This window comes from Camelus ferus, chromosome 3 (assembly GCF_009834535.1).
Source record: "Camelus ferus isolate YT-003-E chromosome 3, BCGSAC_Cfer_1.0, whole genome shotgun sequence".
NCBI classification, from domain to species: domain Eukaryota; kingdom Metazoa; phylum Chordata; class Mammalia; order Artiodactyla; family Camelidae; genus Camelus; species Camelus ferus.
The window spans coordinates 109067996-109084717 of record NC_045698.1 but is presented as its reverse complement, the minus strand read 5'-3'; the positions used below and the strand labels follow the sequence as shown (position 1 = coordinate 109084717).

General features: G+C 42.9%; 1 protein-coding gene across 3 annotated transcripts in view; it reads right to left on the bottom strand.

Moving 5' to 3' along the window:
* Positions 1–16722, bottom strand: part of GALNT10 (polypeptide N-acetylgalactosaminyltransferase 10) — a 260526-nt gene that overhangs the window by 74833 nt on the left and 168971 nt on the right. For all 3 annotated transcript variants that reach the window (XM_032477168.1, XM_032477167.1, XM_032477166.1), the window contains one exon: positions 12070–12236. In XM_032477168.1, the coding sequence (XP_032333059.1) occupies positions 12070–12236 (167 nt within the window). The remainder of the gene's footprint in view (positions 1–12069; positions 12237–16722) is intronic.

Genomic DNA, 16722 nt, shown 5'->3' with positions numbered 1-16722 from the left:
CCTGTTTCTTTGTTCTACATAATGATGCAAAAATTACATTTTCATGGGATTTTGCTATTTGAGATAGTAAAGCAAGAGAATAAAAAGAGAGAAAAGAGAAATTAAACCTTCAGTGCCCATGGACACCATACTGATTGAAGGTGCTGCGATTTCCTCCTTTTAATTTTTGGAATAAGCCACGGATAAATGTGTGGGTCTGGCCTTCCTGATCTTCAGAGCTGTCAAGCATTGCCTGTTTTTGGCTATGAAAATTGGTAACATTTTAAGCCTCCGGTGTTTACAGATCTGAAGGTGCCTCTGGATTCAAATCAAACCAAGATTGGCTCTGGAGCTGTGGCTGCCTGATAAAGATGTGACTGAACCTTTCAAAGGGGCTGGGAGTTTTGCAAGGAAATTGGGAAGAGTCCCTGAAGTGTCTTTTGGCAATGAGTCCATTTCACAGCCGCCTGTGTGTCTGGCGTTGGGCAGCAGGTTAGAGCTAATGCCTGGGCTGATGTGCTTTATCAACCTGCTAGAACCAATGTTATTTAGAGGAGTTGGCTAATATTTATGTAACCAAGCAGGACCCTTCCCCCTACCCCCATGTCCTCCCCTGGCCTCCTGTTTGTAGAAAAGCTTTAGTCTCCCACGCCTCCCCTGAGTCTCAAAAAGCTGTCTCAGGAGTTAATGATTAGGAATTGTGAAGATGTAGAAACTAAGAATACTTGTTGGGTCTGGAAATGGGTAACAATTTAGACTATAAATCAATCAGATAGCAGAGTCACCCAACTCCCAGTTCCCTGAAAGATACAGATAAAAGTCTGACATACATTCCTAAGTTGTTTCGACAGGAAGCAGACCCCCACCAGAAAAGTGTTGACAGTAAGCACACAGACCCCAGGCCAGTGGGAAATCAGAAGATACACGATGCTTGAAACTTCATCTTGATGCCAACCAGTCCGAGAAATGTGCACGCGCTGACCACGCACCCTGCAGCCCCCTCCCTCACACTGCCTTGAAAACCTTTATCTCCCAACCAGCAATCTGAAGGAGGTATAAGGACATTAGTTCACCATCTTCCAAGTTGCTGGCCTCCTGAATAAAGTAAATTTCCCCTTTCCACGAACACTTGTCTCTTGAGTACTGGCCTTTCGAGTGGCGAGCAGCTGAACTTAGGTTTGGTACCAGCTTCATCCAGTTACATTTATAGTGAATGAAAACAGCCGAACATACTTCTTAGACAAATGGATGTGTATCAAACATCATGACTCAACATTTCATATCTTTACCGTAAAATTTTGTTGCTGTTTTTACCTAAAAGTTGTTTTATTTAGGAGGTGGGATATGGAGAGCAAGTGAAGTCCTTGTACTTTGGTTTGAACCTTCTATTACATATGGATTTTCCCATCAGGCAAATGCTGACTACTAAGAGGTTTCCAGTAAAATTAGGTAGAATATGTTTCAATTGCTTACAACAGCATCTGGCACACAGTAAGCGCTACCCAGGGTTCTGCAGCATTATTATTATTGCTGTTATTGCCCACTCCCCTCTGGGAGGCAGACAAAACCAGCCCTCGCAGCTCCCCACGTATCAAGCTAAATGGGAAGGATGGGAAGGGACTTGGTTGGTCTGCACTCCATCAAGTTAGGTACTGAAGAATCTCTCACTTTTATATCAGCCTCAAATCTCATCTCCCTCTGGACTCTGAGTAAATAACAATTCACGTCTGCCCTCGGCTGGCAGAGAGGTCCAGGAACTTTGTGAAGACAGACTCTGACAGGTGGGGGGTAGGGGGCAGCGCTTTGCTCTCTCCCTGGGGACCCTATTCCAAGGAACTCCAACTGCCAGTTTCACTGGGTTTTGCTTCCCCCATTGTGTTTTTAAGGGAACACTAAAACCCTGGAAAAGGTTAGACTTCAATCCTCACAAGAAAATCAAGAGAATATCAGTAATTCAGCACAGTTTTGCTGGGCCAAGTTTTTAAAATATAGAAGGCTCACCTACCCCAATAGAAGCATCACCTTTCTGAAAATATAATGCAGCTATTTTCCACTACAGAAACGATTCTTTCCCAAACATCAGAGCTTTTGATGCTTCAGATACAATCTGAGCGATTTATTTGATTTTTTTTTTTGCCATCCCAGTAAATCATTTATACAGTGCTTGATTCACAAAATCCTGGTTCTTGTTTTAAAAGAGGCACAAAACATCCCATAAACACATCGACTCCTGTATCCTGTGTTCCTGCCAGCTATCCACCAAAAGGTTTATAGATTTCCCTCATTATAAACTAATTGATATTCTGTAACAGCTTTAATCTTCTTAGCAGTTCTCTCCTCTGGAGTCTGAGAGAGAAGCATTCAGGATGTTATATTAAAGGAGAAGAGACTCAAGAAGCCTGTGGGTTTTCTTAGTGGTAAGACGCCCTAGAGACTGACACTTAAGTGTGGGATTCTTAAGATTACGGAACCCATCGTGGGGAAGATCGATCCCTCTCATCATACAGGATTACGAATCAGGAGGAGACTCCTCTAAGGGCAGGTAAGCAGTTTAGGACACCTCCCACCAATCTCTCTGAGCCTCAGTTTTATCATCTGTAAGATGGAACTGCTTCCCCTGACTTCATATTTCCAAAAAGGGAACAATATTTCCTTTCTGGGGTGGCCGGGAAAGGTGATGCCGGGCAGGCCTTCATATGAACTCTTACTTTCCCCGCCCAGCCTGCTTAGCCCTTTCCTCCAAGCTGCGCTCACTGGCAGAGGCTCTGCCCTGCCAGGGAGGCTCACAGTTTCTCAGCTGCTAAGCCTGTCCCTGTGTCAATTAGCTCAGGAAGAAAGTGGTAGGAACAGATCCACAGTGTGTTCTCTCCATCAGCCTCTCCAAAAACACACCTAATATTCTGGAGTCATTTGAATCCTGTCTCTATGTCACAACTGACTCAGAGGAGAGGTGTGACAGTCATTTTATGATGATAAGGGGAAATGACTGTAGAAAAGTGAGCGAAAGAAACCTGAATACAAAGTTAAATAGGACTGGAGGGCCACTGCACAAAGTGTAATGTAAAGGGACGAAATGCAGATTCACACCCTGGAGTATTACCTAGCCATTAAAAAGCAGATGAGTCAGCTCTATCCCTACTGACCTGAGGGATGTCTGTGGTACATTAACAGGGGGAAAAAGAAGAGCAATATGTACAGTGTGATCCTATTAAAGGGGGAGAAAAAAATATGTAAAGATTAGGGGGAAAAGCTCTAGAATCAGAATGTTTTTAAATCAAAACTCTGCCTCTTTGAACTAAGTAGACATTGGCCATTTCTTTGAACTCTCTGTATCTCAGTTTTCTCATCTGCAAAATGGGGATTAAAATATTATCTTTTTTAAGTAGAAAAGGAGGTTTGAGATCATTAAGTCCAGTGGTTTTCACACTGGGAAGGACAGAAGTGCTGTGGTCATGAATGAGAGGATACACTGAGCACAGATGCTCAGTAAGAGTTAGCTCTCACTATTACAGGTTAGTATTATGGTGCAGAAAGGTCTAGAAGGATACATGCCAGAATGCTGACATTAGTTACCTCAGGTGGAATGCAACTAGAGGGGGACTGGGAGGGTATGAAAAAGAAAATGGAAACGAAAAGACACCGGGACTTAAAGGAGATATACAGATAGCAGATCAGATGCTCAACAGCAAATGTCTTAGTGAATTGCAAATTCAAACAAGAAAGAGAAACCACACCTGTTAGAATGGCAAAATTCCAAAACACTGATAACACCAAATGTTGACAGGGATGCAGAGCAACAGGAACTCTCATTCACTGCCGGTGGGAATGCACAATGGTACAGTCACTTTGGAAGACAGTGTGGCAGTTTCTTACACAACTAAACATATTCTTACCATATGATCCAGCAGTTGTGTTCCTTGGTATTTACCTAAGTGGCTGAAAACTTATGTCTACACAAAAACCCATACACTGATGTTTACAGCAGCTTTATTCATAACTGCCAAAACTTGGAAGCAACCAAGATACCCTTCAGTAGGTGAAGGGATAAATAAACTATGGTACATTCAGAAGAGGGTCTATTATTCAGCACTAAGAAGAAATGAGCTACAAGCCACAAAAAGATATGAGGGAATCTTAAATACATATTACTAAGCAAAAGGAGCCGATGTGAAAAGACTGCACGCTGTATGATTCCAATTTTATCACACATTCTGAAAAAGGCAAAACTATGGAGACAGTAAGAAGGTTAGTGGTTGCCAGGGGTTAGGAGGGAGGTGGGGATGAACAGGCGGAGCACAGAGAATTTTTAGGGCAGTGAACTACTCTGTATGACACTATAATGGTAGATACACGTCATTATACACTTGTCCAAATCCATAAAGTATTTAACACCAAGAGTGTACCTTAATATAAACTATGGATTTGGGGTGATAATGACGTAATGCAGGTTCATCCATTGTAACAAACGTACCCCTCTAGTACAGGTGCAGTACGCTGATGAGGGAGGGGGTGGGGGGGAATGTACGAAGGAGGTGGAAAGGTACATGGGAACTCTCTGTGCTCTCACCTTAATTTTGCTGTGTACCTAAAACTGCCCTAAAAATAAGGCCTATTTAAATAAAAAAACCAATACTGGGAAAGGGTGGAAGCCTAAATGCTAACAGTAATTGCCTCTAGGGAAAAGACTCTTTCTGCACTTTCGACATTTCCTCCCTGATTCCTAGCCTGCTGTCCCCTCTGTCTGGAACATTCTTCCCCCTCCCTTACCCTAAGGAGCAGTATCAACTTATCCCTTAGGATTGAGTTTAGCCGGAAGTTTCTCTGGGGAGTCTTCCCTGATCTTCTCTGTGCTCGACAGCGCCTGGACCTCCACCAAGTGGTACATGTTGCTTAGTTTTACAATTGCCCGTTAGCTTGTCTGTCTGCCCTGCTGGGTGTGGGCGTTAGAAAAGAAGCCTATTTTATTCCCGATGTAGCCCCAGCATCTACTGCAGAGACATGCACAGAGTCATTTCATGAATTTTGCTGAATATATGAATATGAATTAAGTCAGGACAAATGTAGAGAAAAAAAATAAGCAACACAAAATTCAAGGTGAAAAGAACCCAAACTGTACAGTGAAAGTGGGGAATGGCCACCCCAACAGTTGTGGTGGTCCTAGAAGCAAACTAAGGCTGTGAGAGAGATGACAAGAAATGAGGAACAGATGCTCATGGGTCTGTGTCAGGAGTGGTGTGCTGAAGCTCATACAACTTAGTAACAAAAAAACCCAAACAACCTAATCAAAAAATGGGCAGAAGACCTACACAAGCAATTCACCATTGAAGACAGACAGATGGCCAAGAGGCACATGAAAAGATGCTCAATATCTCAAATTATCAGAGAAATGCAAATCAAAACTACAGTGAGGTATCATCTTATACTGGTCAGAATGGCCATCATTAAAAAGTCTACAAATGATAAGTGTTAGAGAGGGTGTGGAGAAAAGGGAACCCTCCTACACTGTTGATGGTAATGTAATTTAGTGCAGCTATGATGGAAAACAGGATTAAAAAACTAAAAATAGACTTACCACATGATCCAGCAAACCCACTGCTGGGCATATATCCAGAGAGAGCCTTAATTCAAAAAGATACATGCATCCCAATGTTCATAGCAACACTATTTATAATAGCCAAGGCATGGAAACAACCTAAATGTCCATCGACAGATGACTGGATAAAGAAATTGTGGTGTATTTAGACAGTGGAGTATTACTCAGCCATAAAAAAGAATGAAATAATGCCATTTGCAGCAACATGGATGGACCTAGAGATTATCATACTAAGTGAAGTAAATCAGACAAAGACAAATACCATGTGATATCACTTATATGTGGAATCTTTTAAAAAATGGCACAAATGAACTTATTTACAAAATAGAAACAGACTCACAGACATAGAAAACAAACTTATAATTACCAGGGGGTAATGGTAGGGAAGGGATAAATTAGGAGTTCTGGATTTGCAGACAGTAACTACTATACATAAAATAAACAACAAGGTCCTACTGTTTAGCACAGGGAACTATACTCAATATCTTGTAATAACCTATAATGATAAATAATATGAAAAAGAATATAGATATATATTAACAGATTCAGTTGCTGTACACCAGAAACTAACACAACTTTGTAAATCAACTATACTTCAATTAAAAAAAATCTTTCTTTAAAGACTCTGGAATGAAAAAACGAATAGTGTGTTGAAATGCAAATTGGGTCAGGGCAAATGGATCTCCTTGACGTGTCCCCAGGGCTGGCATGGTGTGGCAGTCCAGGTCAGAGTTAATAAGCCCATTGTGGAAAGAAGACCTCAGACTGTGGTCCCCATGGTGAGAATCTCTACCGTGTGCCCCAATGGGCCCTGCAAAGTCCATATTCTCTCTGGCACCAGTCACTGCCAACAACCCATTGATAATTCTGCCAACGCTTGCTTCAGAGCCTCCTTTCAGGGAACCCCTCCCTGTGCACATTTTTGTTTGTTTGTTTGCTGATGGGGAGCCGAGTGGGGGAAATGATGTCAGGGAGATCATATCACAGCCTTTCATTTCTGTACCTTATTCCAGGCAGCCCATAGCTCATCCAAAGACAATAATCCTTACCATTAATACATACCCCTTTTTGGGGGGGGGAAACGAACACTGTGGAGGGGAAGGAGAAGAACAGAAGGAAACAAATGAACAAAGGCTCCTCTTGCTTTTCCCTAATAAAGATCTCCATCTGGGCAGTGCAACCTGGAGGCAGGTCTGCTACCCTACACCCTCGCCTCTTTTTCTCACGAGTGCAAAAAACACCTCCATGCCCTCCTAATCTTCCAGACAAGCCCCCACATTCGAAGAGCTGTGGAGACCCCTGGAAAGCCTCGCAGTGCTCTATCTGCAGGCAGGGCCGGGATTATTCCGGTGTCAGCGTCAGCCTTCATTCTAGTCCCCAGTGCTGCCTGCACAGAGCTCTGGATTTTATTTTAAGAATTCATCTGCTCCAATTTTGTCTCCTACCCGAGGTCTCGACCCTTAGCTGAATTACAATTAGTTACCCTGAGGATCCTGAAAGAGGCTCATTTCAGAGGAAAGTGCCTTCTGCCAGGCAGTGCCAATCTAGCCTGTAGTTAGCATCTGTGAATTTCAACACTGAGACCTGCCTCTCGCTCACATGGCCCAGAGAAATCCGTCTTTCATGCTGGCTCGTATCTGCCATACTTTAGACAGGCGTCTCCATAATTCTGAAATTGTTTCTCCCAAATCTCATTTTTAAAACAATCACTGCTGAGTAAGTTTTCTTCCAAAGCTGCCTTGAGAATTTCTTCTTGAAACAAGAATAATGATTGCTTTTCTGAAGAACACAGATTGCAAAATCTGACAGCTAATGTGCAGGACTAAGGGGTGTGAGGTGAGATTTTTCCTCTGGGTTCCATGCCCGATTCGTGGAGAAAAGGGGGCAACAACCAGGGGCCTCAGTTCTCATTCTCATCTGTGAAATGGGAGAGTTATCTGGGCTCTTTTCTCTTTTACTAGGGTTTGGGAATGGCACCACACTGGATTATTATTTTTGCTCTCTGGAGAAACAGATGCACTTATGAAATGTACCTTTTCTTTCTCAAGAACACTAGAGTCCATTTTTATGGGAGAGGATCATGTTATTTTCACCACTGAGTGAATACTGAGGAAATTGGGATATTAGAGATGAAAACTGTCACAGTCCAGGATTGGCTGTGTTTGATAAGGAGCTCTTTTTAGTAAGAAGTTTGCTCTTTAATATAATGGAAACTGATATGCTGAGAAGCATCCTGGGGAGCAGAAGGGAGCAATGTGCTTCTGCAGATGTTTCATATAAGCAGCTGAGGTAGGGGACAAAGCTGAACTGGGAGCCCAGAGATGGGATTCTTGTCCTTCCTTTGCAACCATCTGGCCATGTGCTCTTAGCGAAGCCTGTCCACTGATCCAGGACTCAGGTTTCCCATCTGTAAAATGGGCAGGTTGAGTTACAGCCGTGATTTTCACACATTTTTAAGCAGTGGAGCTCCTCTTAGTGAACAATTTTTCAGAAACCAAATATAGGCCATGCTAGGAGAGGTACCTGAAACCCACATGGGCCTGCGAGGTTCTCCACAGGCCTCACAGTGCTGCCTGAGGCATCCCTGGTCCTCTACTGCTCAGAGGCACATGCTGAAAGCCTCTAGCTTAGGTAACCTTGCAACTCTTTCCTGACTGAACAAGGAGAAATGCTGCTTCTAATCAGGCTGATGCTTGGTCCCTCTGGAGGACTAACGCCCAGTGATGCTCAGGGATGAATCCTGCCAAGGGTTACGGGTCTGCCTCCAGGATAGCTGATGCTTCAGAAAACAGGGGACAAGGACCTGAGCCCGAAGCACAAAGATGCGGGCCAGCACCAGTCACCAAAGGCACTGCTGTGTCTTCCACGGCAGAATCTCTCTCGCTGACTGAAGATGACCCTGTTGCCAGCGACGGTTTTCTGTGTGTGCGTGTAGCTGCAGCTGCCATATACTTCCCTTCTTCCCTCCCTCCCTCCTTAATCATTCATCCACCAATTCACAAACATTTCTTAACCACCTGCTTCTGGACCACAAGTGGTCTAGTGAGGAAGGCTGATAACAGAGGGGTCAGCGAACAGCCCTGCGACCCTGCGTGGAGAAGAGAGCACAGCGGCAGTGGTGGGGGACCGAGGGGAAGATGGAGTGAGAGGAGCCAGCAGCTGTGGGAAGAGGGTGTCCAGGCAGAGGGACCAGCACGGGAAGATCTCGAGGCAGGATGGAGCCTGGCGTGCTCCAGGACAGAGGCCCTGCTGTGGCTGGAACACGAAGAGGGGGAGCAAGAGACTGCCTGCAATCCTCAGTGCCGTGGCCTTCCAGAACCTGAGGGGAGGCTGGGGTGTCCGCCCTGAGGAACTGCGGCTGTGTGCACGTTGCAGCACAGCAAACGGACATCAATTAATCACTTGAGCTGTGTGCTCATTTATTGTCATTTTCTCTTCCCAGCTGAGAGCCCATGGCCTGAGGGTGGCGGGCCCAAACTGGGGGAAGGATGGGGATGGGAGAGGAGACGGGGTAAAGGAAAGCAGAAGAAAGGGAGGACAGGCAGTGGCAGAGCACGGGTCTGGGACTCCGAGTCCACAGGCCTGGGTGTTCTGCTCACCGGCTGTGTGTCTGGGCGGGTCACTTGACCCCAGCTCCTCATCAGAGACTGTCGTCAAGAATCAATAAGATCATGTACAGGCCTGACATGCAGAAATGGTCCCCAAACGATGCATGGACGGGGAGACAATTTAGGCGGAAGGTGGGACAATCGCACATCTGCTTAGTGTTTTACAAACTGCAAAGTCATTTCAACCACAAAAAGGGGGAGACCATACCTCCATATCTGTGTACTTATCCCTGACTTCCCCCCCCACAACAATAATGTCATGATGTCAATAAATGATGCCAACAATGATAACAATAATACCAAGCTAAAATGCTTACTTCTTTGTTTTTTCTCCTTTTTGCTGTATACTTAACACTGATTCACTTTGTGTGTTTAGGATATTAGTATCTAATTCGTAAGTTAAATTGGTTTTCTTCTATTATACCCTTCTTCCTGTCTTAGATATGAAGTTCACTTTAATCTCACAGTATAATTGGAGGATTCTTCCTTTTTTTATTATCTGTAAGTTGTGTAATTATGAGTTCATTTTAATTCCTGATATTATCTATCTGTGCCCTCCATTAAAAATTGATGAATTTTTCTGAATGTTAACAAATACCTGTTATCAATGTTTACATGATTGATTTATTATATCATATATTTGTTTTCTAATTTATTGCTTTCTGCTCTTTAGTATTTATAATTTGCTTTCCTCTATCTTTGGAGTATTCCACAGAGATTTTTCTATCATCTGACTTTCTTGCTTAACTCACTGTTCTTCAGTCTCATACTATCTGATATAATTTCCTCAATGGTCTGCTTTAGAGCCATCCTGTTTGCTATCCTCTGTTCTGTTTGCTTATTATTCATTACATGCATTTTCTATTTTCCCATGAATTATCTTAAAATTGTGCTTTTTAAATGTCCAAACTATGTTTTAAAAATAAATTTTCATTATTGATTTTGAACCTAATATCATTGTCATTGTCAGAAAACAGGGTCTGTTGTATACCGATTTGAAATGTATTAAACTTTTTTCAATGGCTTAATGTATCAACATGTTTCATTAATATATTTGAAAATAATGTGTGTTTTCAAGGGCTTTATAAGACCATTATTTATTTTGTTGCTTAAATGTTTATTTCCAATGTTCACGATGTGCCAGGCACTGTCTTAAGCACTTTACATGTATTAACTCATTTAACAGTCTTAGCCACCTAAGAGGTAGATCATAAAGTGATCCCATTTTACAGATGAGGGAGCTGTAGCACAGAGAGGTTAACTGACTGGGTCAAGGTCACAAAGCTAGTAAGTGACAGGGCCAGGATCAAAGATGTTACTGTCGCTGGGCTCTCTGCTAAAGAACAGAGCTATAGAGACAAGGAGACACATCCCTACCATCACTCACCTCACAGACCTTGCTTCGGGACACAAATAAATCTCGTATAAGTCACTAGATACTATTGTAACTGTGGTGGAGGTGCTAAGGGACAGAGAAAACGAGCTCTGATCATTCAGTTGTCAAATATGTAGTAAGCACCTACTATATGCCTAAGGAGATGGGGATGGGGTGGTCCCAGCTCCCGGAATGTGGAGTCTAGTAGGGGAAATACAAGCCAATGTTAACATACATAATGCTGACATGTTACACCTATTTGTATTTTAATTCGGCCTGTGATAAGAGCTAAGAAGGAAAAGTAGAGGGTCACATGAGAATGAGTGTATGACCAGAGTTAGGGAAGACTTTTAGAGGTGCTAAGAAGTTCAAGATACATGTGTATGTATGAGTTCACACACACACACACACACACCACATAATTGGGGGTGCAGTGCTAAACCGGGGCACCAGGCAGCTCACTTTGATTGTTCCGGGGTGTACTTAGACTCCCTCTCTTCACTACTCATTAGTGCCTCTGGAAGAAGGTGAGAAGAGGAAAGGGCTTCTCTTGATTCTCCTGCAAGTGGTGAAAGTTCTGATGCAAAGAATAAGCTTGAGACCATTGGCTGGAGGGCAAATTCTTGGATTTCATTTCTGGCTCCAACTCTGTGTCTCTTAAACCCATGGGTGAGACTCACAGCTAACAGACCCTGCAGTGTGATCTAGTGGTTAAGATCACATGTGTGGGACCAGACAGACATGGCTTGGTGACCACATCACCACCTAAGAGCTGTGTGACCAAGGGCAAGTCACTTAACCTCTCTGTTAGCCTCAGTTTTCACATCTGTAAAATGGTGTGGCAAGTACTATAGGTGGGACCCAGTATCTTCTTTAATCTACTTCTCCCTTTCCTGTCTCTACCAAAGAAACCCAAAATCAGAACACTCACATTCCCTACCACCCTTGTAGATACAGGTGCCCAAATGTAGATACAGAGTTCTGGCCAAAAGTCTCTGGAGAGACTTTCCTGAAAAAGAAAGCAAAGTCTTAAAAGGAAGAGGCTTTGTTCTCTTTGCCCCTCTTCCTTCTTCCTGCCTGGAAGGTAGACTTTCCAGAGGTACAGCAGCCATTTTATGACCATGAGGATGAGGAAGCAGGAAGAGAGGAGAAGCCTGGTTCTCCCATGACAGGCTCAAGCAGCCGTACCAATCCCGGATCTCAGTATGAAATGAATGAATAAATGAATAAATAAACCAATGAATAAACCCCTTACTTGTCTGCATTATTATTTAAAGTTTTTCATTTTTGCAGTTGATACAAATGGGATAAAAACAGAACCTACTTCACGGGTTGTCATGAGGATTAAATGAGGTGACGTGTGTTCTGTGTCAGGCTCACGGCCGGGCACAGGGCAAGCATCAGAACGTGGTGGACCATGTGCCGGTGCCGCTGAAGGAGGGAAGACCTGCCACCTCTTTGGCACGTCACTAATGGAGCCTGGGGGGCGGGAAGCTGGGTGCAACGGGCCCTACCTCGGTCACTGAAGTCGTCGACAAGCACAATCTCGGCGATCAGCTCCGGGGGCGAGCGGTTCAGCACGCTGTGGACGGTGCGGAGGAGGGAGGACCAGCCCTCATTGTGGAAGGGGATGATGATGCTGGTGTTGGGGAGCGTCTCCAGGTAGCGCTTGCTGTTGCAGCTAGAGGGGGACACGGGACGGGGAGAGGACAGGTTCAGCTCTCATCTTGCCAAGAGAACTCAGGCACGTGGTTCAGCTAATGGCCAATCCTACCTCCCCTCCAGTGTTTAGGGGACGAGGGAAAGTCGGGGACACTACAGTCACTTCAGAACTTTCTTCTTCTTGGCATCCCGAAATCCTGCCTCCAATCCCTGCACACACAGTGTACAGGGACACACACACACACACACAAAAGACCCTCCTAGCTTTGTACACAAGCAGTTACAAAACAATGAGCCTCAACAGTGATAGTGCAGCACTGGGGGCTGGTGCTTTACACGGGCTAACTTGTTTAAGCCTCAACTGTGATAGGAACGTGGTTATCACCCTCATGATTCCATGTGGAGGGCAGCCCTCCAGTAACACTCCTGCCTCTCTCCCTACCCCTGGCACATTCCTCTCCATGGAGAAGAACCATATATCCATGAACTTGGAAGATTAAACTGGGTTTCACTGGCTCAGCTCCTCCTCTGTGCCACTCTGGACTCTGTGGGTACAGAGCACGTCTTCTTTGTTCTCCACCAGCCCCGTGGTAAGCCTGGGGTTGGATGTCCCTGTTCCTGTGGGCCTTTAACCATAACACCCAGAAGAATTAATGTAGTTCCTTAATATCATCAAATATCTAGTTGGTGTTCAAACTCTCCCGATGTTCTTGTGTCTTTTTACAGCTGGTTTATTTAAATCAGGATCAAGACAAGGCCCCCACACTGCTTTGAGTGGATGTGTCTCCTAGATCTCTTCCCCCCCTTACAATGTATTTGTTTAAGAAACTGGGTCATTTGTCCCAGTTTTCCCCTCAGTCTGCATTTTGCTTCTGGCATTGCTGTAGTGTCTCTGAACATATTCCTCTGTCTGCCCCACGTTGGCTCTGGTAAACTGGAGGTTAGATCTAGAGGCTTGATCTAATTCCGTGAGATATTCTGGCAGCCTCTTCTTGAGTGCTGGTGTGAGGCTTCTTTGGGAAACACATAATGTCCAGTTGTCTTTCCTTCTATGATATAGGCGGCCATAGATGACTCACACTAAATCCTTCATTTCATCAGAGGTTTGCAAAATGGTGATTTTTCTATCATTCTTTACTAGCTGGAATACTTCTATGGAGAAATTCTTTACCACATCAACTATTTGGCTACTCTGAAGTACAGGAAAGACAGGCTAAGTTCTTGATTCTTAATTTACTGGTTTACAGAAGGACTTGGTTCCCTAGCATCCTCAAAGGCGGCCAATTAACTGTTTTCATTATGAACTCATAAGCTTTAACATAATTAATGTTTCAGTTCAATGCAAGTATTATTTTTCTTGGTTCCCAAGTAAGTCCATCTTTAACCCAAGGCAGTCTTCTCAAGTTGGCGCCGAGTCCTTTGTCCATGACCATACTGAGAACTGATAGCTTCCCTGCTTTGTGACAAAAGATATCAAAAGATCCTCCAGGCTTAACTTGTACATTTCCTGCTCTAACCTGGAACCAACCATTCTGCCAAAGAACCTTGACTCCTTAATATTATCAATATAACCATTCAGATACTACAATATGGCACTAAGTGCATTGATTACTGTTGGGTTGGTTATGGCTTCTATGCCTTTACAGTGGTCAGTGCTAGAAATATATTTTAATAGATGTATCATGAGTTTATGCTAAAATTTCATATAAAATACAGTTTTACTGAACTTTAATTTTACAATACATCTCCTTTTTTTACTGAGATATAATTCACATACCATAAAATTCAACACAAAATTCACCTCTTTAAAGTGTGTAACTCAGTAGTTTTTAATATGGTCACAATGCTGCACAACCATCACCACTATCTAATTCTAGAACATTTTCATCACCTCCAAAAGAAACTTTGTATCCATTAGCAGTCACCACCCATTATCCCCACCCCCAGTCCCTGGAAATGACTAATTTGTCTTCTATTTCCCTGGATTTTCCTATCCTAGACATTTTATATGAATGGAATCATATAACATTTTTATGTCTGGGTTCTTTCACTTATAATATTTTTGAGGTTCATGCATGGCTGAGTAACATTCCCCTGTATGAATATATCACATTTTATTTAGCATTCACCAATTGATGGACATTTGGGTTGTTTCTACCTTTTGGCTATTATAAATAATGCTGCTATAAATACTCATCTACAAGTTTTTATGTAGACATATGTTTTCAGTTCCCTTGGGTATATACCAAGGAGTAGAACTGCTGGGTCACAAGGTTAACTCCATGTTAACTCTTTAAGGAACTGCCAAACTGATTCCAAAGTGGCAGCACCACTTTATATTCCTATCAGCAACGTACGAAGGTTCCAATTTCTCCACATGCTCACCGACTCTTGTTATCGCCCAAGTTTTTGAGTACAGCCATTCTAGTGGGTGCGAAGTGGTATCTCATTATGGTTTCATTTGCATTTTCCTAACGATTAATGATGTTGTGTATATTTTCATGTGCTTATAGGCTATTCGTTTATCCTCTTTGGAGAAATGGCTAGTAAATACATATTTCATTTTTAGATTGTTCCTTCCTGGCATACAAAAATACAATAGATTTTAAAACATTAAGCCTGTATCTTGCAACCTTGCTGAACTAATTTATTCGTTCTAATAATATTTTTCTGGCATGGATGCTTTAGGATTTTCTATATACAAGACAGCGTCATCTGCAAGTAGAGACAGTTGTACTTCTTTCTTTGAAATCTAGATGCATTTTGGGGGGGTCTAATTGCCTTGTCTAGAAACTCTAGTACCATGCTGAATAGAAGTCACAAGAGCAGACATCCTTGTTTTGTTCCTAATCTTAGAAGGAAAAGCTTTCAATCTTCCCATCGAATATAATGTTAATGTGGGATTTTCATTGATGGTCTTTATCAGGTTAAGGAAATACTTCTATTCCTAGTTTGTTGAATGTCTTTTTAACAGGAAAAAGTGTTGGATTTTGTCAAATGCTTTTTCTGTATCTATCGATGTGATCATATGTTCTTTATTCTATTAATATAGTGTATTACATTGATTGATTTTCATATGTTGAACCAACCTTACATTCCTGGGGTAAATCCTACTTGGTCATTATATGCTTATATGCTGCTAAATTTGGTTTGCTAGTATTTTGTTGACGATTTTTGCATCTATATTCATAAGGGATATTCGTCTATAGTTTTCTTTTCTTGTTATGTTTTTGGTTTTGTCTGGTTTTATTTATTTTCTCTCTTTTGCTAAAAATCCAGGTTCTTAACATTAACAGTTACTTACTTGTTTTTTCTATAATATTTAATAATGTTTCAGAAAAATAACACCAATATTATTCTTAACAATATGATTATAGAAAATTTAAGATTCCTTTACTCTTTCATTTCTTTTCGTCTGTGGGGTGCATTTCAGTAGAGACATTAGGGATTTTCCTAGGGTCCAGGAAAGGGGAGCTGAGGACCAGGCATGCTCAGAAAGAATAACAAAACTGCCCACCCTGTGTGTCCAGCCAGAAGCCAAGTGTCATAGGTACAGCAGTGACCCCTAAAGATGTACAAGCCTCAAGCCTCAGAAGTTATGAACACGTTACCTTACATGGAAAAATGGACTTTGCAGATAGGATTAAGGTTAAGAACCTTGAGATGAGTCTGAGGAGCCCAGATTATTCAGGTGGGTCCAGTGCGATTACATGGGTCCTTAAGAGCAAAGAGCTTTTCTGGCTGGTCAGAGAGATAAGAAGGAAAGAGCAAACACTAGACGTACAGGAGGGGCTCAACTCACCAGTGCTGATGGAAGACAGAAGAATGGGGTCATGAGCCAAAGAAGCTGAAAATGGTCCTCAGCTGACAGCCAGCAAGGAAACAGGAGTCTCAACTCCTCATAACTAAATGCTGCCAATAACCCAGATAAGCAAGATTCCCCTAGAGCCCCCAGAAAGGAATGCAGCCTGGCCAACACCTTGATTTTAGCCCCATGAGGCTCATGTTGGACTTCTGACTTACGGAAATGTAAGAATAAATTTACAGTAATTTGTTATGGCAGTTATCAAAAAACTCATACACAGGAGTCACCCTAATACCCTTTGCCTAGCATATAAGCATTATCTGCTGGCATTTAAGAAGTGGAAGATTTCATATAAGAACATCATGAGTGTCGCCTGGCTGCAACGAACTGACGTTGACAGTGGATGTCCCTCTCTGGGGAGCAGGTGCTCTCTTGTCCCCTCAGCTCTCACCACTCCCCACAGTCTTACTCCAGGGCTGCTTCAATCCCTTATCAGGCCCCTGGAGACATGTGATGTTGAGAGCTCAGAAGTAAAAGGCATCAAAAGGGAGGGAGCTCCACAAGACTCGTAAGAAGCTTTGTTGGGGGAGGGATTTGTGACATCTGGGGCAATGAACATAACAACGAAATCTCTCCTTTCATATGCAACTGCAATGCACTGTTCAACTGTCCGAATGGGCCAGGAGCTCTCTGCAAATTG